The sequence below is a fragment of the Mauremys mutica genome, chromosome 4, assembly GCF_020497125.1.
Source record: "Mauremys mutica isolate MM-2020 ecotype Southern chromosome 4, ASM2049712v1, whole genome shotgun sequence".
Lineage (NCBI taxonomy): Eukaryota > Metazoa > Chordata > Testudines > Geoemydidae > Mauremys > Mauremys mutica.
In genome coordinates this window covers 19,982,463-20,005,295 of record NC_059075.1, presented here as the reverse complement: position 1 = coordinate 20,005,295, position 22,833 = coordinate 19,982,463, and the positions used below count along the sequence as shown (strand labels likewise).

Sequence of the window (22,833 nt, the reverse complement as noted above, 5' to 3'; positions counted from 1 at the left end):
AGCTATAAAATAGTCTTGCTAGATCCTGACCTTGCTCCCAATCCAACATTAATAAGCTGTGACTCTCTCTTAGTTGATATCAGAGATGGTTGTGATTCATGACTCTAGGGCTCAGTCATGCTGTGTCTGGTGGTGTCCAGTCAGCAGGTTTTGCATCCGCCGAAGTAGTAGTATATTGTCCACTTTTTGACTCCTGTCCTGACCCTTTTTTCCCCCCTTTTCCCATTTGGGCACCCTTTTCAGTTGTGCTCCTTTCTCTACCATAATGAAAGTACAGAGTAAAATGCACATTCCAAGTGGAAGAAATACTCCATGTTTAGGAAGCCTTTCTTCAGAAGTGCTGGTGAGCTCTGCTAAAACTGCTCCCAGCCCAAGTTAGTTCCACCATTCCACTACACTCTTCCTTCAAGGAAGTCATGAGGAAAGAGTGATGGATACCAGATAAACGGGAAAAATGACTTGAGGCAAGCTGCTGACGTGGTTCTGAACCCAGGAACCCAAAGATACCTTTCATTACCTATTGAAAAACAACTTGTTTATTGCCTCCATGGCAAGAGTCATGATACCCACAGAGGTAACTTTTTTCCCTATTAATGATCTCATCAAAAAACACAGAGCATGATGTGGGCCATTTTGGCTTCTCTCAATACCCTTCTGATTGTTACATACATCATGAGCACCAGTGTACATTTACTGAAGCTCCAGTGAGTAGCCAGGACAAATTATCCGCAGGACCTATCTGTCTGATGTCTGCTAAAACTGTGCATCCAGAAAAAGTGAAATCCTGTTTTCCCAGGGCAATGTGTGTTATGAAGGAGGTCATGTGGAAGGTTTGGACTGGTAAGTTTATTTAAGGTACTTATAAGGCCCCAATTGCTGTGGTATACGAGTGCCATAGTTGTTACGTTGATTTAGCTGGGGGTTGGACTGGATGACCTCCTGAGGTCCCTTCCAACCCTGATATTCTATGATTCTATGGCCTGGTCTACACTAGGATCTTAAATCGAATTTAGCAGCGTTAATTCGAACTAATCGCTCAACCGTCCACACCAGGAAGCCATTTAATTCGAACTAGGGGGCTCCTTAGTTCGAATTTGGTACTCCACCCCGACAGGTGGAGTAACGCTAAATTCGCACTTGCTAGCTCGAATTAGGCTAGGTGTGGATGCTAATCGAACTTAGTAGCTCCGGGAGCTATCCCACAGTGCACCACTCTGTTGACGCTCTGGACAGCAGTCCGAGCTTGGATGTTCTGAGCAGCCACACAGGAAATGACCCGGGAAAATTTGAAATCCTTTTCCTGTCTGGACAGTTAGAATCTCATTTCTTGCTTTGACATCGGGGCGAGCTCCGCGGCACCTGCAACGATGCAGAGCTCTCCAGCAGAGGAGTCAGCCCAATGCAAGAATAGAAAGAGATCCCCAGCATGGACAGACCGGGAAGTCCAGGATCTGATCGCTGTGTGGGGCGAGGAGTCTGTGCTGTCGGAGCTGCGCTCCAACAAGCGTAATGCAAAGACCTTCGAGAAGGTCTCCCAAGCCATGACACAGAAAGGATACAGCCGGGATGCGATGCAGTGCCGCGTGAAAGTCAAGGACCTGAGGCAAGGCTATCAAAAAGTCAGAGAGGCAAACGGACGCTCCGGAGCACAGCCCCAGACATGCCGCTTCTACGAGGCACTGCATGCCATTCTCGGTGGGTCTGCCACCACTGTCCCACCAGTGACCGTGGACTCAGTGGATGGCATAGTGAGCCAGGACAGTTCCTACTCGATGTTCGCCGATGGGCAAGACGACGAAGGGTCCGTGGAGGAAGGCGCAGGCGACAGCGAACACAATGCCACTTTCCCTGACAGCCAGGATCTCTTCCTCACCCTCACAGAGATCAACTACCAACCCTCACCGGCCGTGAACCCGGACTCAGAGTCAGGGGAAGGATCAGGCGGTAAGTCGTATAAACAAGAAAATATCTATTTGCTCGAAAACATGTATACCAAAAATATAAATTCTATCTATAAATACTATATCTAAAAGTTTTTAAAGGGAAACTAAACGAACAGTAGGTCTACACAGATTGGGATGGAACAATAGTCCTCCATGGACAATTCCACAAATGCTTCAAACAGTTCCTCAAATACCCTCCGCAGGAGGTTTCGAGGAAGAGGTGCCTTATTTGGTCCTCCGGTGAAGCTCACTCTTCCACGCCACGACATCCTCAGATACAGGGGAACCATCGCCTCTACCAGCATGGCCGCGTAGGGTCCCGGTCGGTGAAGTGCTTCCCTTAACATCCTTTCTTTCTGCACTCGAGAGACACGCCTCAGGGTAATCTCGTTACTGAAGTGCTGCATCTAATTAGGGCAATTAGCGAATAGTTACTGTTCTTAATGGTTTACTTATACTTTGCATAACAAAGCCCCGCGCTTAGCAGCCACGTGCTGTAGGCCACACAGGAAAAGCATACATTGATCTTTCCCCTGCAGTGTCGGGAGTGGCTGCAAAAGGGTCATAGTATCTGATTTCCAGATTGCCTTTAGCACGACGGCACAGCTATCCGTTAACTGATAAGCATAATGTACTGTAAGGCTTACCAGGACTCTCTGCTAGAGGGATTCTGCTATCTCTCCCGACTTCTCTGCTCTCCTGTGCAATGGCGCAGCCAATCAGAGCGTAGGCCAAAATGTTGTGCTTCTCTGGAGACCACGTGACACTTGTTGTCCGGTACGGTCTTCTTCATAGAAATTGACTAGACGGTGTTCACTGTTCGCCAAAATGTATCTGTACAAGGAAATCACTAACTTTCCCCATCACACAGCTTCGGCTCCTTCCCGGACTGCCCCGGCATCCCCCTCGCAGAGACTGGCAATGATTAGACGGCGAAAGAAGACGACTAGGGACGACATGTTCGCTGAACTGATGGCCTGCTCCCGAGCAGAGGCTGCAGAGCAGAAACACTGGAGGGAGACCCTATGTGAGCAGCATCGCACACTCATGGAACGTGAGGATAGGTGGCGGCAGGAAGACCAGCAGACCACCCAAACGCTGCTTGGTCTCATGAAGGAACAAACGGACACGCTTCGTCGCCTTGTTGATGTCCTGCAGGACCGCAGGCTGGAGGACAGGGCCCCCCTGCAGTGTCTCTGCAATCGCCCTCCCCAGCCAAGAAGTCCTGGCCCCCCCCTCACCCAAAAGTACAAGACGGAGGGGTGGTAGAGGCCGTGAGAACTGTCACTGAACCAGAGCAGAGCGGCCGTGTACCCCGCACTTCTCACGTTAGAAATTTGTAGAAGTGCTTCCCTTATAGGCTCAGCCAGTCCCAAATCCAAGGTTCATCCCCCACTGTTTATTAGATTAATAAAAGATGTTTGCTGTTAATCACTGTTTCCGTCATGTCTTTCCTGTCAGAGGATTTTTCGGTATGGGGTGGACAGGGGTTTCATACTTGCACGGTATAGCCTACAGTACCAGGGTACAGACTTGGGGAAAGGATCAACTGCGGGGCACACACACACTGCAGTCAGTAGGCACCAGGGTCATTCTGTGTTGTGTATGCTGCCCCTGATCATTTCGTAATGTGTATGCTTGTCCAGGGTCCTAGCGCCTGCCACGCCATTACTGTGAAGGCAGGCTGCCCTTACGATGCACTTGCAACGGATCCACGAGCCTATCCGCTGCCCTGAGCCCCAACAAGAGCCCTCATCCACGGACAGATAGTCACCCTTCTCCCACACCCATCACCCCTTCCCACGCAGAAACCCGCAGCCCACTGCCGTCATCCAAACCCCTATGCAAAGAAGGCACCACTCGCCCCTTCCTGCAAACCCTCCCCTTCATGCAGAACCACTGTCATCCGTCCCCCACCCCAGAGACCTATGTAGGAGCAGGAGGATGTCAGTCCTCTATGGAGGAAGTGGTCTGTACGTCAGTGCACACCGTGCCCAGCACAGTATGCGTCCATGTCTCAACACCAGAACAGAAATGCAAAGTAAAAGAAAGATTTATTAATAATGAGTGTAACAATTAATTTGCTTAAAAACGTGCTTTGGAAGTGGGGGAAACTTGGAGAACGCGGCATGTAGCCGCAGATCCAAATCGACACAAACTGACACAGGCCCAGGGTCAGTTTCTCTTGAAAGCAAGTGGAGAGTCATAGGTTACCCTGATCTCCGAGGAAACTTGCTTTCAAAGCCTCCCGGATACAGAGCGATTCCCGCTGGGATATTCTCTCGGCACGGGTGTCTGGCTGAGCGTAAACTGCAGCCAGGCGATTTGCCTCAACCTCCCATCCGGACAAAAAGGCCTCGCCCTTGCTCTCACACAGATTGTGCAGCACACAGCATGCAGCAATAACTACGGGGATATTCTTTTCGCTGATGTCCGAGCGAGTGAGTAAGCTCCGCCATCTCCCCTTGAGACGTCCGAAAGCACACTCCACCACCATTCTGCACTTGCTCAGCCGGTAGTTGAAGAGTTCCTTCTCTCTGTCCAGGGCGCCTGTATAGGGCTTCATGAGCCAGGGCATTAGCGGGTAGGCTGGGTCCCCGAGGATCACTGTAGGCAACTGCACATCCCCAACCGTTATTTTGTGGTCCGGGAAGAAAGTACCTGCCTGGAGGAGTCTAAAGAGACCAGAGCTCCTGAACACACGCGCGTCATGAACCTTGCCCGCCCACCCGACGTTGATGTTGGTAAAACGTCCCCTATGGTCCACCAGTCCTTGCAGCACCATGGAAAAGTAGCCCTTTCGGTTAATGTAATCGCTGGCCTGGTGGGCCGGTGCCAGGATAGGGATGTGAGTCCCATCTATAGCCCCACCGCAGTTTGGGAATCCCATCGCGGCGAAGCCGTCTGTGACAACCTGGACGTTTCCCAGGGTCACCACCTTTGAGAGCAGTTGCTCAACGATTGCATGGGCTACTTGCATCACAGCAACCCCGACGGTAGATTTGCCCACGCCAAAGTGGTTCGCTACTGACCGGTAGCTGTCTGGCGTGGCAAGTTTCCAGAGGGCTATGGCCACTCGCTTCTGCACAGTCAGGGCTGCTCGCATGCGTGTGTCCTGGCGCTTCAGGGCAGGGGACAGCAAGTCACACAGTTCAAGGAAAGTGCCCTTACGCATCCTGAAGTTTCGCAGCCACTCTGTGTCATCCCAGACCTGCAGCACTATGCGGTCCCACCAGTCCGTGCTTGTTTCCCGGGCCCAGAATCTCCGTTCCACAGCATGAACTTGACCCATTGCCACCATGATCTCCACTGCCCGGCGTACCCTGCTTTGTGAGAGGTCTGCGCCACTCTCCTCACCGCGCTGCCGGAGCCTCCTCGCCCGATTTCTCAGCAGCTGACTGTTGCAGAGGTGGACGATAAGGTGCGAGGAGTTGACAACGGCCATAAGTGCAGCGATGATCGCAGCGGGCTCCATGCTTGCAGTGCTGTGGCGTCCGCGCTGTAACCGACCAGAAAAGTGCGCGAACAGATTTCCCGCCGGCGCTTTCAGGGAGGGAGGGCGTTTGTGAGTGACGGTTGAATGATGACAGTTACCCAAAACCACCCTCGCCACATTTTTCCCCCAGCAGGCATTGCGAGCTCTACCCAGCATTCCAATGGGCAGCGGGGACTGCGGGAACTGTGGGATAGCTTCCCACAGTGCACCGCTTCCAAAGTCGACGCTGGCCCCGTGAATGTGGACTCAGAAATTCGAATTAGTGTATTTAGTATGGATACACAAATTCGACTTCATAAGGTCGAATCCACAAATTTGAACTAAGTTGATTCGAAATAGTCTTGTAGTGTAGACAAGGCCTCAGTTTCTAATTGATACCTAGCATCTTTACACTTTTGGAAATACATGACTGATGAGCACATGAGTATGTAAATAGTGTGGCCTAATTCTGCAGCTTTCTATCGTGAGTCTGGACTGCTTATCTAATATCTGTGCAGAGGGCGTCAGAACCCATTAGTGGTACATTGCAGAATAAATTGGGAACCAGTATGGAAATAAACAGGTAACAAATATTCCATGTATGCATTATATCTTTAATTTTCTCTGTGCCCTTCAGAAAGAACTTGACTGGGGTCGATCAAATTATATTCAGATCAAGAGAATCAGAGAGGTGAGTTGAAATGGGCAACAGTGTTTGTGATATTTATCAAGTATGTCACTTTCCTAATTTTCTAAATATATTGAGACTCTGGATGAATCTGCTGCTCTTTTAAAAAAAAAAAAAATCAAGATATTATACTTACACTTTTTTTGGTATATCTTTGCAAGAAGACACTACATTTAAAGTGAAGTAAAACTGATAAGTATTTAAAAGTTCTCAGGTACGTATATCTTAACCTCATAGGCATATGCAGCACATTTCATTAGGGTGTGCACCCGGGGAATTTTTTTTTAAAGGCAAACATTTATTGAATACTCAATCAAAAAGGACATTATTTTTATTCATCAAACAAACTAAAGAAACTAAAACTTAACTTTCTTTTTTTAAATTAACAACTAAACTTTACTTAAAAAATACAAACTTAAAAAATGAGACACAAAATACCAAATTTTTGCTCTAGTGATAACCAGGTGTATACAAAGATACAGTCAATTTTCATGATCTTTATCTTTAACCAGATAATGAGATAACCCAAATTGACCAAAACAGATTAAGGTTTCTTCATCTTCCTATCCTAGAGAATGAGATGTCGCTCTCAGGTGTTATGGACTTAAATTCCTCAATCACATCATTGTAATTAACTGACAAAGCCAATTCTTGTTCAGTGTACAAAATCATGAGTGAGTCGAGGTGCTGTTGGGACATTGTACTTCCTAGTTTGTTTTTTACATGTGCTAGTTTTGAAAAGGCTCTTTCACATGAACAGCTTGTAACAGGTAAGACTGCAAAGCATTGAATAGATTTGTAAAAGGCCTGGAACATGGAAGACCGATCCAATTCCTTTAGCCAATCAAGCCACTCTCTGGTGGTGGTCGTAGTGCTACCTTTAGGAACAGATTCGTCATAACTCCGAAGCAATCCGACTTCAGCTTCCAACTCATCCAAGGATGCTTTAAATTCATGGGCAATGATTCTGTGTTTTTCATCCCTGCCAATGCTCAGCAGTTTTCCCATTGCAGACACAATTTTACAAGTGTCTTGTTCAAATCGCTGGTCAATGCCGGTAATCATTGAGTCTAGGAATGGGTAAAATGAAGTTATTCTCTCCTGCTCCTCTTTTGTATCACAGTGGTGCCGGGATTCAAACGCGTCATCAATATGAGTGGATGTTTTTCTCTTTTTAACTGGGGGAATCGATATATCATTCTCTACACACATTTTCACACTGTCATTGAAAATAGATTGAAAATATTCTGAGCCACTTCTCATCGCAGCCAAAGAGTTACTCAAGCTTCTCTCTCCTGTCATTGCAGTAAGTAAGCTGAGATCTGGAGCTTGAAGAGCCTTACTCACTTTTACCACCATCTGGAGAATAGGGTGCATCATGTGAAGGGCAAAGATGAACTTGAATTAATTTAGTTCATGGATAAGGCCCCTGGCTTTTATTTTAGGGTCAAGGCAAGTTGTTTCGATAATCTCTTGTAAAGCTTGTAAAATGATGGAGTAGTTTTGTTTTCCAGCAGCCACTGCTTCTGCTCTGCATGCCCATCTTGTGTTTGACAGTGACTTCAAAGTCTTCAACTGGGATCCTACTTCTTGTGAAATCTTCTCCATTACTGCATGTCGCACAGGACTCCCCTCCATGAAGGCATAAAGAGTCTGAATAACACCAAAAAAATCAGACAGTTCTGTTTTGTTTACTTGAAGTGCATGCATCTACTAGGACGAGGTTCAAACAATGCGCATAGCAGTGTACGTAGAGTATTTCACTGTTTCTTTCATTACATTTCATTTGAACTCCTGCAGTACATCCAGACATAGTAGCTGCGCCATCAAAACAGACAGACATCACTGATGACCAGTCAATTTTAAGAATGCCAAGGACATCATTTAACTGGTTAAAAATAGACTGAGCATCAACTGTTAATAGTCGCTGAACAGACACAAAATGTTCAACTGGACTATGTTTTTCTTTGTCAAAATACCGCACCACAATGGACATCTGTTCACAGTCAGTAGTGTCGTCGGCAATTATTGAGACCATTTTTCCGTTTAGTGAAGACACAATCTTTTGTTGCACATAAATCATTTTGGATGTGATTACTCGGATAGGTAGCGTTTCGAGGAGATTGTTGTACATGCTTTGCCATTACGGGATCATATTTTTGGAGCATATTGACAAGATTTAGAAATAAACCTTTCTCAAAACTGTCAGCTTTTTCATTGTGACCCGTGAATGGTCTCCCACCTTTCGCCAAACACAGAACAATGTCAATCAGTCACTCCATTACACTTCGTCGTGCACCGTTTTTCTTCTTGTTTAGACAGATAAGCCTGCTTGCCCTCATCCAACAATACATCAATAGGTTTCCCTTCATTAAAACTTGACCATGAAGAACAGCTCAACACATGAGATTTTGACAGTTGGTGGTTTTTAAAACATTCGTTAGCTCTATGCCAGTTTCTGAGTCCCTTATCAATAAATGCTGGATCAGTGTGACCTTGGTTTGCTGCATCATTACAGGAGAAGAAACGGCAGTAAAAGCAAAATGCTGCGTCCTTTGATGGGCTATATTCTAACCACCTTTTCATACCAATCAGACTGAAAACTTCTTTGTTTATTCCCTATTTTACTATTTTTTGGAATATCACAGACCAGGTCATCAGATGGAATGTTTGATGGCTTTGAATAGGAACTACACTGACCTGAACTAAGAGGCAAAGTCTGTTTCTGTTGGTCATTACTCAGTTTATTGCACTCACTGGAACTAGTGGCGGCATTATCTTCATGTAAGTTCTGAACCGAGGAGTCCGAGGTATTTGCACTGCTATCAGCCCATTCATTATAATTCAGTTTGTCTGCTCCTTTTCTTATCTTAACAACAAACCGATCCCTATTTTAAAATTAAAAGGGGGTATCATACGATTGAATTAAAACGTAAAGCCATGGGCTTGTTACTCTATTTCAGTAGAGTACACGCGACAAAGATTACAAACGCTGTAGACACTGCGCTGGGCACACCTGACGTGGCCGCTTATATAGGTCAAAGAATTTTCTAGAATAGTAGTCGGAGGGGGAGGGGAGGACCAATGGTAATGTGGCGCTGCAGTAGTGGGGACGCATGCTGCGAGCGAACGTGGGCTTTCCATACATTTCTACAACATCTGTATTATGCAATTTGACGCTTATTGCATAATACAACAATCCATACTTTAAAACTAAAAGAGCGTATCATGCGATTAAATTAAAACGCAAAGCCACTTTTTTTTTTGAGACATTAGGGTATGCCTGGGCACACCCCGTACGCACGCCTGTGCTTAACCTCTTTCCCCAAGATTTACTTGTTATACAAGTACCTGAAGTACACTGGCTGGAGTTGGAGTTTTGTGGGTAGTCCTTTTCAATGCAATATAACGTTATGCTCTATCGTTAGAGCAATTTAAAAACAGTTATTAGGACAAATGTAACAAACACAACTGTATCATGAGAATTAAAATGAGTAAGTTATATGGCATTGTGTTACTAACATTACTACAGTGGATAATGGAAACTGCTTATCACAGAAGTGCTTCAAGCTTAATGTGGCACGCTGAGTGAAAAATAATTAGAACTCCTGAATAACCTTGATTAGCCGAACATGCCTTTGCCCACTTACACTTACTAGTAGCAAGATTCCTAATTAGGCAACTGCTTTGTTCTCTCTCCCTCATATACATACACACACACACACTCTCACACAATACAACCATGGTTCCATCACAGAATGCTCATAGCATGAGTACCGTTTGAGAGCAGCATGCAAAGTGCACTTCTGAATTAATATGAGGTTCAGAAACATGTAAAAAGGGAAAGCTCCCATAATAAGCCACTGTGAGGAATAGTGGTGAATGTTAAATGAAAGTACACTTATTTAGTTTGCATATCTGTCACACTTTGTTATAAACTATTGAATTACAACGTTACTAAAATGAGTTTCAAAAAATAAAGCCCACTGACAAAAATGCCTGCAAATTAACCAAGAAAAAAGATTTTTACATAAAGAAAAAGCAAGTTTAAGCAAAAAAAAAAGCCGATGCAATATATAGGTAACATATTAGGAGATTAAGATTGCAAAATTAAGCACACAATAGTTCAGAAATGGTTGCCTAGGCAACCTTTAAATTGGTGGTATTATACATATATTGTATGATAGTCTTTAATTACCTGATCAAATACTATTTTGTCCACAGAACTCCTATTTCATTCAGCGTATAGGATGGATGGTGCTAAGTGAATGAATTCAATATTTTTTTATTCTCTTTCAGTGAGTGGACCCAGGCCTTAGTGCACATACTATCCAAATTCTGCCCTGAACGTAGAATTAACTTCCTCATAGGCTTTTATAGGGCACTCATCACCACAATATCTGAGTACTTCAAAATTGTCATTATCTTTACAATATCGCTTTGAAGAGAGGTGATGTCATCCATCCCCATTTAACAGCTGGGGAACTGAGGCACAGAGATTAAGACAAAATTGTCGTGGGCTTTAAATTTGGGTACCTAAATTGAGATGCCTAGAGCTTGATTTTTCAGACTATGTAGCATTTTTGCCTTGGCCTGCTAAACCCAGGGTTGTGAGTTCAATCCTTGAGGGGGCCATTTAGGGATTTAGTTGGGGATTGGTCCTGCTTTGAGCAGGGGGTTGGACTAGATGACCTTCCAACCCTGATATCCTATGATTTTTCTGGCATTTCGTATACTCAGCTTACAGGCCCCAATGAGTTCGGTTGCAGCTGTGAGTCTTGAACACTTGTCCAGATTTAGGCTCAGATGTATCCAATTAAGCACCCAGAAAGTAAGAAATGCAGAGTTAGTGGCTTCCTGTGGAAGAAATTGGTTTTTGTGAGTTGCCCAGCATCACATGGGAACTTTGTGACAGAGGCAGGGATACAGTCCAGTTGTTCTTTCCCTTTCTGCTGTCCCCTGCTTTCTTCAGCAAACCAGGTTAGGGTCCAAAAGACAGCGGCCTCGTTCCCTGCACAACCCCAATTTGTTCCCAGGGCGCACAGTCCAGCCTATGCAATGAATGAAGCCAGGGTCCTGTGGGGAAATATAGTTTTTAATTGCATGTTCGCATACTATCGAAATGCACAGATGCAAAGGGGGTGGGATGAAGGTTGCATGGACGATCTTTCTGGCATTTCCTAATTTTGAGTACTTAATTTTGCAACCTCAGCTTTCCTTTTACTTAATTTTTTGGATGTCATTTCCTAGATTTTTTTTTTTAAAAAGCAAACTGAAAAAACTGACGTTTCACTGCAAGGGGCTATTTTGACCCCCCGACTCTCACACTTCGGTAATTAACAGGGTTGGAATATTTATATCCATACCACAAACTTCCGTCTTGTGAGCTAATTGAATAAGTGGTGCTGTTAAGACTATTATCTTCTATATGGACCAGCAACTAAAAGTTGATGACACAGTTTGCCAGTAGGTTTCACAGCTATTTTTAGATACCAGAAGAATCATAGAATATTAGGGTTGGAAGAGACCTTAGGAGCTCATCTAGTCCAGTCCCCTGCTCAAAGCAGGACCAACCCCAACTAAATCATCCCAGCCAGGGCTCTGTCAAGCTGGGCCTTAAAAACTTCTAAGGATGGAGATTCTACCACCTCCCTATGTAACCTATTCCAGTGCTTAACCACACTCCTAATGAAATAGTGTTTCCTAATATCCAACCTAGACAGCCATATGTGAGTGGATTTTCACCTGCCAGTATTCAAGTTCCTGTTCCAAAGCGTGGAGGCACTAGAGATTCTCATCAAAATGATTGTAAGATTTTTTTTTAAATTAAGAATTGGCCAAAGTACGTTTTCCCCAAAACCTTGTTCCTGGGAATTGCTGAACTATTTTTGTTGAAATTTTGTAGGAAAAAAATTTCAGGCAATTTCAACCTGAATACTTATAAATTTGCTAAAGTACGTGACTGAAAACAGTGCCTTAGAGTGCAAAGTGTTAGGCAACCTTAACTATAAGCAATGCTGCCAGTCCTACCTATAATGGAGGTGACATCTGGGTGACTCTGTATTTAATGGTAGAAATTGCAAAGATATTGGGGGAAAAAAAATAAGGATCCATCTGGATAAAATTGTGTGAAAGGAGAAGAGTTTGTTTAAAGAACCAACAGGATGGGAAACGTTACTAAACACTTCAGAAAATTTTAATTATATAATGAACACAATACCAAAAGGAAGGTAGTACAATATGTGATGAGATGACAACAGATTATCTTCAGTTGAAGAACAGGAAGAGCTTGTGTCTTGCACAGGAATGCCTTCTAGGAAAGATGGTTTCATGTCATCCTTTTGGCCAGACTGCATATGAGCCCTAGAGAAGTTCGTGTTGACATAATGGTTAACAAGTCCAGTGTGCCCAGCCACTTGAGCATCCTCCCACAGGTTGTTAACATACCTCCAAAAAGTAAACTGGCTAACTTTTCAGTTTGCAATTTTTAACTGTCCTATCCAGGAATGTGGGTTTATCAAGGCAGCCATCTTGATTGGGCTTCTGATCAGGGTTGTTGTCCAAGAAAAAATCCACAGGAGTATCAGTTTCCTGGAACTTTATGCTGTGTGATGGGCACTGTTGGTTCAGAAAGAATGCCTGATTGGCTACTATATTATAGTCTGACTGGACAGCATTTCCACAGTTGCTTCCATCAGAAAGCAATTGCGTGGGGAAGACCTTAAGTAGGCATTGTTGCACAAGTAAGACATGCCTCTTATTTGGTGGACCCAAGCTCACTTAGAGTTTCAGGGGCTACAGGAAAGTGAGGAGCAGTCTTCTAGCTTCACAGAAAACTTAACAGAACATACTCTGCTAAAAGCTGAAAGTTTGCCCACTGTTATAGCTACAGAGCTAGGCTATCCCTTAAGGCAAAGCTAGATGGAGTTCTTGGCTGAGTTCAGGATGCTGTGTGCTTGATCACTGTCACGGCTCCCTGAAGATGCACACCTTTGTGTTGGCAAGTGTCCTGGATAACAGAAGGAAATTCGGGCTGGCCTCTCACCATTGCATAAAACATTTTCTTCAGAGAGCACAAAAACCTTCGTGTCAAAGGTTATTTCAGTTCTTCTCCTCTATTTCTGTGCTTAATGCATGATGTATTTTTCAGCTAGGGAATTTTGCATTATAGAGAGCTCTCTTGGAGGATGGAACTGGAGCTGTTAATCGGGGAGATGGAACTCCATGCTTTTCCCTCTGGGGCCAGGTGGTCAAATCTCTTAATTGGGATTGCCGGACAGCCTTTCTAGGAGTAGAGATATTAAGCCGGTGTGAAGAAATATTTCTTTTATAGAATAGTGCTGATAAATTGTATAGTCAATTTCTTGACCACAGTTTGATTTGTTATGAAATGTACTCAAGAGCCCAAATAACCAATGTCAGTCAGGTTCAGTAATGTGTTATTGGAAAAAATTCTGTACGATTCCAGTCTCCAGAGAACAGTCCCATGCAGCTATGTTACATTCACCGTATGCAGAAGGTGTGCTCCCCAAGGTACACGTTTCAGCTGGTACTACTTATATGATGATTTTACAGATTACACCTCTCTCTTTACATGCCCCTAAAATCCAACCATCAGTTTGTCCAAGTTCTCTACCTTGTTGTTCTGTTCCTTCCGTATCTTTTGTTTTGAATACTAGCTTTCCAGGTACTGGTCCAGGAAGTTACATCCCTATCTGGTACTAAGACAGAGAATGAAATGTATCTTGGTTTTTGGCAAGTTTCCTGTCTGCTTGTGCCAGATGCTTGCTTCAGCAAATGCAAGGTGGTATGGGATACTTAGCATAAGTGAACAAGATTATGATATAGGCCAGTTTATCACTTTTAGAATATTTGTGCTTAATGCTATTGGTGCTTATTGGCGCGCGCACACTCACACATGTGTATGTGTATGTATGCATTAATACGTATAATAAATGTTATATATTAATGTGCTAGACAGCGTATATTAGTCAACAATAATATATTGTATGAAATGGTTGCCTGTGGTTCCTACAAAAATGGATAGGAGCTTCCCCATTTTGACTGACAATTTCTATTGCAGGTTTATATATTTCTTATTTGTGTTTGTAAACGGTTTTAATCAGTTTAGCCTTACTTAGAATTAAAATTTCAGGTGGCTGAATTGTTTGAAGAACTGAAGAATCGAGTAAAATCATTCAACATGCATATTAATACTCATCCACCTGTTATGGATCAGGAGTATATATACAAACAGCGCTTCATTTTGCAGGTAGGAGAATTAATATACATAGCTGGTTTTTTTATTTTTCTTTTGGACTGGCAGTACTTTAATTTACAGTACAGTAGTTTATACTTATTAGCATCGACTCGGTTGCCAGCAAAAAGTTATCTGGCAGTTGCTAATAAGCAGAAGTCAGGTTTGTGAGGCTGCAGACAGGCAAGGAAGCGCTGGGAGGTGCTTTTCCTGGCTGCAGTTCTGCAAACCTGCTTGCAGGGAAGGCAGCACCTGAGGTATGGGGCAAGGTTGCAGCCTAGATGCTGGGGCTTTCTGTGTGAAGTGGGGACAGTGGGACCCACAAAGCTGCATGCCTGTACCGCTCCCTGTGCTTCCTTCCCTGTGTGCGGTCCCACCACAGAGCACAGTGTGGAAGATGGAGGGAGATGTGTGGTGTAGCTCCGGCATTCGGGCTGCAGCCTCTCTCCCTGCTACTGCTCTGCCCATAGCTCTGTCCTCCCAGCCCAGAGCCCCTTATCTCCTGAGTGGTCCTTGTGTGCAGGCAAGTTTCCAGGGCTGCAGCCAGAGAAGGCATGTCCCAGCACTTCTTCCTTAGCTGCAGCCTTGCAAACCTGCCTGCAGGAGGTCTCTGCACATCCTATTGCTTCCTTCTGGGGCTGCAGACTCACAAACTTGCCTGCAAGTGGTTCCTTTCTTCCACAAAAGTTTATTCCTGAGGGAATTCTGCACCTAAAAATTATGTACACAGTATTTTTAAAATTCTGCAAAATTCTGCCAATTTTATTTGTCAAATAAATGTGGCTCCAACATGGCAGTGGGGAGCATAGGCCACTGGCTGCACTGATGTGGGAGATCACCCTGAAGCCCCCAACTGCCTGGGTACAAGGACTCAGCTGTGAAGCTGAACCAGACCCTGACACAGTGCAAGGGCCGGGCCTGCCCCAGAAACACCCCGGAGCTCTGCGCCAGGCTCACCAGGTCTTAGTGGGCAGGCTCAGCCTGGCAGGATCCAAGTGTGGGGGTGGCTTTGTGTGTGGGGTGAAAGGTTTCTGGTTGCAGGTAGCTCAGTGGGAGAGCTGGATGCACAGGGGCTCATTGGGGGGTTCCAGGTGCTGGGGGAGTGGGGCTTGATGGGATGAAGGTCCAGGTGCAGCTGGTTGGGGCTCAGTGGGGTGGGAGTCTGGGGGTGGGGGATTTGTCAGGGTAGGGCCTGTTTAATGGGGGAGTCGTAGCTGCTGCCGAGGGAATGCTGCATGCCAGGCTCCCACTTCCCCCCGTGATTTTCCTATCTCCTTTTCTTCTCCATCTCATCCCCCTCTCCTACTGCCCCATGCCCCATCCTCCTTTCCTTCCCCTCCACATTCCCCTCCCCCTGCTCTAGTCCACCCACTCTTCCGTCTCCACTGCCTCTTCCTCTCACCCCCTGTCAGGGTTCCTTCCCCACTCTGAACTCTGGGGTACAGATGTGGGGACCCACATGAAAGACCCCCAAGCTTATTTTTACCAGCTTAGGTTAAAAACTTTCCCAAGGCACAAATTTCACCTTGTCCTTGAACAGTATGCTGCCACCACCAAGTGATTAAGACAAAGAATCAGGGAAAGGACCACTTGGAGTCCTATTCCCCCAAATTATTCCCCTAAGTCCTACACCCCCTTTCCTGGGGAAGGCTTGAGAATAATATCCTCATCAATTGGTACAGGTGAACACAGACCCAAACCCTTGGATCTTAAGAACAATGAAAAATCAATCAGGTTCTTAAAATAAGAATTTATTTAAAAAAAGATAAAAGCATCACCTCTGTAAAATCAGGATGGAACATAACTTTACAGGGTAACAAAAAGATTCAAAACACAGAGGATTTCCCCTCCAGGCAAAACTTTAAAGTTACAAAAACAGGGATAAACCTTCCTCTTAGCACAGGGAAAATTCACAAGCTACAACAAAAGATAATCTAACGCATTTCCTTACTATTACTTACCATTTCTGCAATATTAGATGCTTAGTTCAGATATGGCTTAGGGAGATGTATTTCCCTGCCCTGGTTCCTTGCTGACTCCAAGAGAACAAAGGAACACAAAACAAAAACCTTCCCCCACAAATTTGAAAGTATCTTCTCCCCTTATTGGTCCTTTTAGATCAGGTGCCAACCAGGTTATCTGAGCTTCTTCACTCTTTATAGGTAAGGAGGGATTTTATGCTACCCTTAGCTATATGTTTATGGCATCCCCCTTCCCTCATTTCCCCAGCCCCATTGCGAGCACTCACTGTTGCACAGAAAACAGGAAGGCTCCCAGCATGCAGAAGGGGAGCATGACTGGCACTAGGACCCAGGAGGCGGCATTCATCTGCAGAGTCAGGAGAGCTGAGATGCATCCTCCTTAAGCTGGGAAGCTCTGCACTTGCAGAAATGAAGGGGAGCGGGGGCAATGGCTCACAACCCTGTGTTCCCCCTCCATGCTTCACCTCTGTTTGGGGGGGGCAGTCCCCCCTCAAATATTGTATCCAGGGTCACCCCCAACCCTATTGCATGGCTTCCCTTTGCTTCCCTGACATTTTTTGCAGGGAAGCACAGAAATTCTGAGGTGGGGGGGATTTCCCCAAAAGTAAAAGTTGCTAATAATCACCATGCCATTGCTTATATTCTAATCCTGTTAACGTTGATGTTAATGGGATGGGATTGGTTCTTAGCTACATATTGTCATTCACTGGAAGTTGCTAATATCAGGATTGCTATTAAGCAGCATCTATTGTACTTGTTTTTAAACTCTTTGGAGCAAAGCTTTTTACACTCGAATACAAATGAGTATATGGGCTGATAGGGAGTGAGTTTATTTTCAGATAGGGATTGGTGATGTGAAAAACAACCCATTATTTAGTTTTCAGTGAAATTTTAATTCAGTTCTGTGCCATCAAACGCTTTGAGGTCTAATGTGGATATTGTTAGTGTAAAGTGAGTGAGTCTTATGTACTCTACATAACCATGTTCATGTAGTTATTTCGTGACAACTGTGAAAGTCAAGAATATTTTATGTGCTGATTGAGACACCGGGCATTGCCCACAATGCCAATGGATTTTCATAATTTGAACAGATTGTATGTACCTATATAAATACTAAAGTATTGAAATTATTCTAGAAGGGAATCCCTTTTTATGAAATTGTTCTTTAGGTATATCTCCATATTATTTTCCTATCTCATAGAACTAGAAGGGTCATTGAGTCCAGCCCCCTGCCTTCACTAGCAGGACCAAGTACTGATTTTTGCCCCAGATCCCTAAGTGGCCCCCTCAAGTATTGAACTCACAACCATGGGTTTAGCAGTCCAATGCTCAAATCACTGAGATATCCCTCCCCCTTGTAATTTTAAACTGAAATGTTATGTTTCACAGTTGTTCCCATAGAGTGGGGCTAGCCACACACTAGAGCTTTCATTAATGTAGTTGGTCTACAGTTGCATTGAAAGGCAAATATGACCCATTGACAGGAACTAAATACAGTGTGTTGCATTTTAGCAAAATATTGGCTTTATTTCAGGTTGTAATGGCCGGTGCTTTCTACCCAAACTACTTTACTTTTGGACAATGTGATGAAGAAATTGCTGTGAAGGAACTGGCTGGCGGAGATTCTAAAACCATTGTAATGGTATGTTAAGGCAATGAGTAATCTACTGTGTATTTTAATTATGTGAGATTTCAGTGTTGAGGGTGATATTTTGATGTTTCATTCTCTCTTGCAACAGAAGAGGGATAATTGTCTGTGCTTTGATTTTATACAGAAGGACTCCTCCCCTCTTCCAGTATCCCAGTTTTAATACCTGCTGTGTGGGTGGACTGTTTTGAAAGAATTCCTGTTAAGGACTGGTTCTGAGCATTTGAATGTTGGTCTCCTGTGACCAACCAGCACTCCTTTGATATAGGTTTAAAACATGTTGTACGACTGTCCAGGGTACTTGTTAATAGGTATTTATGAAATAAACCCTTGGAGCCAGTGATTTAAATATTACTATTCAGTAATCTCTCCTCATTGCACACGCATCACACGCCTATCTTTTACTTTAGGATTACTTATAAGTGCTGCACTCCAGGCATTTTTCTGTTCTAAGTCTTGTTTACATTGTCCAGTGAACAAATGCAAATATAAAATGGCAGCAATAAATACATAGATACTAGGTCAGATATATACTTAGGAAGTTTTATGTGCTTGTCACCATGCTTTGCTATTATCGTAATAAAAAAGTGAAACTGTGAAACTGTGTGCTTATTTGTGCTTTAAAGAAGTCAGACCTCCAGTGTGATGTGCCTCAAAGAGGGTAAAAATTGCTAATGCAAACCACAGACTAGATTGTGAGGGAAGAGCAAGATGCGCAACAGTGTACACATGAATGAATTTCCACATGCTTTGCTGCTTAGCCACCAAAGAATTGACCCATTCAGCAAATTCATGGAATAGACACAAGCTTTCAGTGTAGTCTGAGAGACTGTTATTTTTACCTAAATGTAACTTTTCTGATTTTGCTCATAGCCCAATTTTTTGTCAGCTTGGAGCTAGAAGTACTGCAATTTCTTGTTGCAAGCAACTGCTTCTTTCACTGTCTTAGTCACATATGATAACTATATTCATGGACTATTCTGATTTATCAGGAATACTAACTCATATGGAAAATCTTAGGAGATAATGGAATTCTATTGATATCCTCAGTTTATGATAGCCTGCACACTGGGCATAGTCATAAGGAGAGCAAGGAAGACATGAATTCCATCTTCCTTCCAGTACAAAGCGAGAGAATGGAATTAACGTTAAGTAGCTTGGCTGGAGTAATACCATTGTACTGTACAAATGAATCTTAAGTTCTGCTTCCTGATCAAAGTGGGTTTTTTTGTGAGGGAAGGTCATAGGTATTTCAATGTACATATTTTGCAAAACAAATCTAAAAGAAAAAAGGAGAGGTGTGAGGTAAAACTAAGCCACTGACAGTTCACTTTTGAAAAAAAATTTCTGTATGCAGAAATACTTGTGTCTAACACATTTTACACTGAAGTTAAACTATTCCTTTTGGTTTTCTGTCGTTAGGTCTATTTAGAATACTATTTAGCACTACTTTGGAGGAAGCAGGGCATCATTAATTGCAAATTCTTGGAACTTTGGAGTACCTATTTTTAAAAATAAATTGCTAGATTCAAAATCTGCCTTTATTCAAAATAACATCACAATTTTGATGGCATTTACTAGAGATATAAATATTACATCTCTTTTGAATATTAGAGAAGGCAAATACTCCAAGGCTCTGGTTAAATGCATAATCCATTAAAAAATTTTAAACTGTGCCAATATTAACTTTATTTTTTGTGACAGTTGAAGAACATTCCTCCCTATGGTTTCCTATACTATAAACAGCTGCAGTCGCTCTTTAGACAGTGTGGTCAAGTAAAATCCATTGTATATGATGGAACAAAGTAAGTAAAAATGTATTATTTTATATGTCATAATTATGAAGCAATGAGTAGAGATTAATTTAAAAATCATGTCACTGCTTTTGTTACCCTGTGATCTGTCTGCAACATTTAGTGATCTCTCTTGTGATGTGATCTGTATAAGTAGTTGAAAATCAAATGTTGGACAGAGTGAGAGAAGCAGGCTTGAGGCTGAGTACCTTTGTTTATCAGCTAGTAGTAGAGAAACCAGTCTTTTTACCTACTGTTGTCATTTTCTTCTTTTGTGTAACAGTAGCCCCCTAAAAAGGCTGCCAGTGTTTGAGAACCTTGGTAGCTTTGCTTTTCTCTTCATGATTAATTTTGTTGTATCTTCCCAAAACTCTTCCTATTTATATTGCTATGTCTGCAGTTATGCAGTAATCTTGAACATGCTAGAATAATTTCATTATAGCCATAATTGTATGTAAAAATGTTCTAAAGGTACATAGGACAGATTAAGCAGTGGCTGTGAGACTACAAACATTTTTGCATTTCTCTTGCCTGCTCAGACGTGGGCCAGGAGAAGAACTGATCCACTTTTTACTCAAATAAAGTACCTGATTCAGGGATTGGATGGTTTGTTTGTTTTTTTGAAACAGAGCCTTTGTGGAGTTCTCCCGTAATCCAGCAGAGCGGTTTAAAACTCTTCCGGCAGTGTATATGGCACTTAAAATGTTTCAGCTAAGAATTCCGCTTGAACTCAATGTTCATCCTCCAGAAATGATTGAAGGAATAATGGAGGGAGTGACACTTACAGGATTGAGGCACACAAGGTATTGCATTATGGAGAGAGACTAGTCTCTTCATAGACTAGTCTCTTCATAGTCCTAGGTTGGAACAAGGTCTCTATTTTATTTTAAGATCAAGTGTGAACTACCTCTGTCATCACCAAAACTAAACCAGTCCACTTCGGATATCAAAGGCATAATCTTATGCCAGGGAAGAATTATTCTGGAGGGTGTTAAATAGAGAAATTGTGGTGAAATCACTAACTGAACACTTGGGGGTGGGGGTACTTATAAGTCAAAAATGAGTTGGTCTAGGAACCTAAAATTTGTATTTCTTCTTAGTGGAACTGGTGTGTTTTGAATAGTTTTAGGGGTATTTTGTTGGTTAAAAGCAGTTTGAATACATATTCAAAACCTGCAGAGTTCTTACCCATCAGCCTTGCCATATGGAGTTAATATCTTGTGAGCAACGGGTAGGCATATGTGTGCAGTGATAGTTGTATAATCAACCTAAATATTTTTTTTCATAACTTAACCTTAAAAGAGATGCCATTGAGGAAAACTCAGTTGTTAAATCTAGGCTTTTGTGAATTTTATAAGAATTTGGTTGGGTTGGGCAGCTGCTACGTTGCATGTATCAGCAGGCACATAAAACATAATTTCTCAGTGGTCTGTTGGATTTTCATAGCTCTCCCCTTTTCTACCTTTATTTATTTTAAGCACAGACCATACTGCAATATATGCATTTTGGGGCCCATATCTTTCTTTCTAGGTATAAGTGCCTCAACTTTGTTTTAGACCCAGATAGAAAGTGACTCAGGTTCATTTTTATTAAACGGAACTTCAGATTCTCACTTCAGAAAAATCCCAGAACATAGTGCTCAAAGGATAATATTTGTATTCAATTATGTTTTTTAGAGTAAATGTGGACTTTCAGAAGCAGATCGTAGAGCCTATGCAAACCTCATTCGGTGCTCTAGAACAGTCACAGACAATTACAAGACTCCCCTTGTCCATCTGTGTCACAGAGGTAGGAAAGTTCTGTCACTAAAATACTGACCGTACCTAATAAATCTTTTAAAGATTCCTCTATACAAACACAGCTAAAAACTGGAAATAGTGGAGGAGGGGTTTGAAACTTTTTTCATGGAATAGGATCATTTGGGGAAATAAGCAACTTCTCTCAAATTTAAAACATTTGTATGTAAATAATAGTCTCGATATTGTAAGGCATGGGCTGTAAGTAAGTGGAAGTGAAATTTAAAAGGCAAATACATTTTAACTAGATATAACTCTTCAGTCAATTTTTACATAACTTGTAATTGTCCATGTGCCTATTCTACTGATGGTACACATGCACCTCGTGTTAGAGATCAGTGTCTTTTTGGCCATCGGTGCCCTTAGGGCATGCGTGTGCTCTCCAGTCATCATCCTGTGCTGTGATGGCATATAAGGGCAGGCCGGCCCGCTACCATTAAGCTCCTCTCAGCACCTCATAGCTTAGAGATGGAGCCCAACAATCCAAGAGACTGACAGCCTCCTTGATAGCCTTAGCTACCCAGCTACAAATAGAGTGTTATTAGTTAGTTTGTTTGCCTGTTTCAACTTTTACTAGTTATTTGCTATGGCGTTGTTCAGCTCACCTAGGTTTAAACACTGCCCCTCGTGAGAGAGCTATTCCAGTTTCAGATAGAGACTGTAAGTGCCTCTGTTGTCTGGGAGAGATGCACATTCCCAGTAAACATGTGGATTGTAAGTCTTTTAGCTCCAGAAATAAGAAGGGCAGGGAGGCCTGATTTCATGTCTTCCTAATAACCAAAGGAACGAGACCAGCTTCCGAGCTAAGCTGTCAAGTACACCCTGCCTATGAGCCTTCTGAATCCAAGAGTGTCAATATGGGCTTGTGACTTTGAGCGCCCCAACTTGAACATTTGCTCCTAACTACAACAGTGACATCACCCTCACACTGCATGGGGTTATAAGCCCCAGAGGTAGGTCACCCATCAGGGATTCCTCAAAGAGGAAAACTTCCCCGCAGGGATTTCACAGCTCTTGCTGAAACTCGGCACTAAGTTGCTTCAGTGCCACAACCCAGCACTTCTGCACTTCAGTGTCTCTCACTCCTCTGCTACATATGGGCTATTCCCCTTCTATCTGCAGTTTCTGGAGGCAGTTCAAAGCTGTAGCACCAGCCTGACCTAGCCATGCCCCTTTTTCTGGCCTGCTGCCAGAACTTCTGCCTTTGTGACACCTGTCTGTGGTGGTTCTCTTTGCTCCTCTCCTTTCCTT

General features: G+C 43.3%; 1 protein-coding gene across 4 annotated transcripts in view; it reads left to right on the top strand.

The window, feature by feature from the left end:
* TDRD9 (tudor domain containing 9) overlaps window positions 1–22,833 on the top strand; it is a 148,648-nt gene that overhangs the window by 103,040 nt on the left and 22,775 nt on the right. For all 4 annotated transcript variants that reach the window (XM_045014188.1, XM_045014190.1, XM_045014189.1 and 1 more), the window contains 6 exons: window positions 6,056–6,109; window positions 14,262–14,378; window positions 17,880–17,987; window positions 19,698–19,798; window positions 20,416–20,589; window positions 21,463–21,574. In XM_045014188.1, the coding sequence (XP_044870123.1) occupies window positions 6,056–6,109; window positions 14,262–14,378; window positions 17,880–17,987; window positions 19,698–19,798; window positions 20,416–20,589; window positions 21,463–21,574 (666 nt within the window). The remainder of the gene's footprint in view (window positions 1–6,055; window positions 6,110–14,261; window positions 14,379–17,879; window positions 17,988–19,697; window positions 19,799–20,415; window positions 20,590–21,462; window positions 21,575–22,833) is intronic.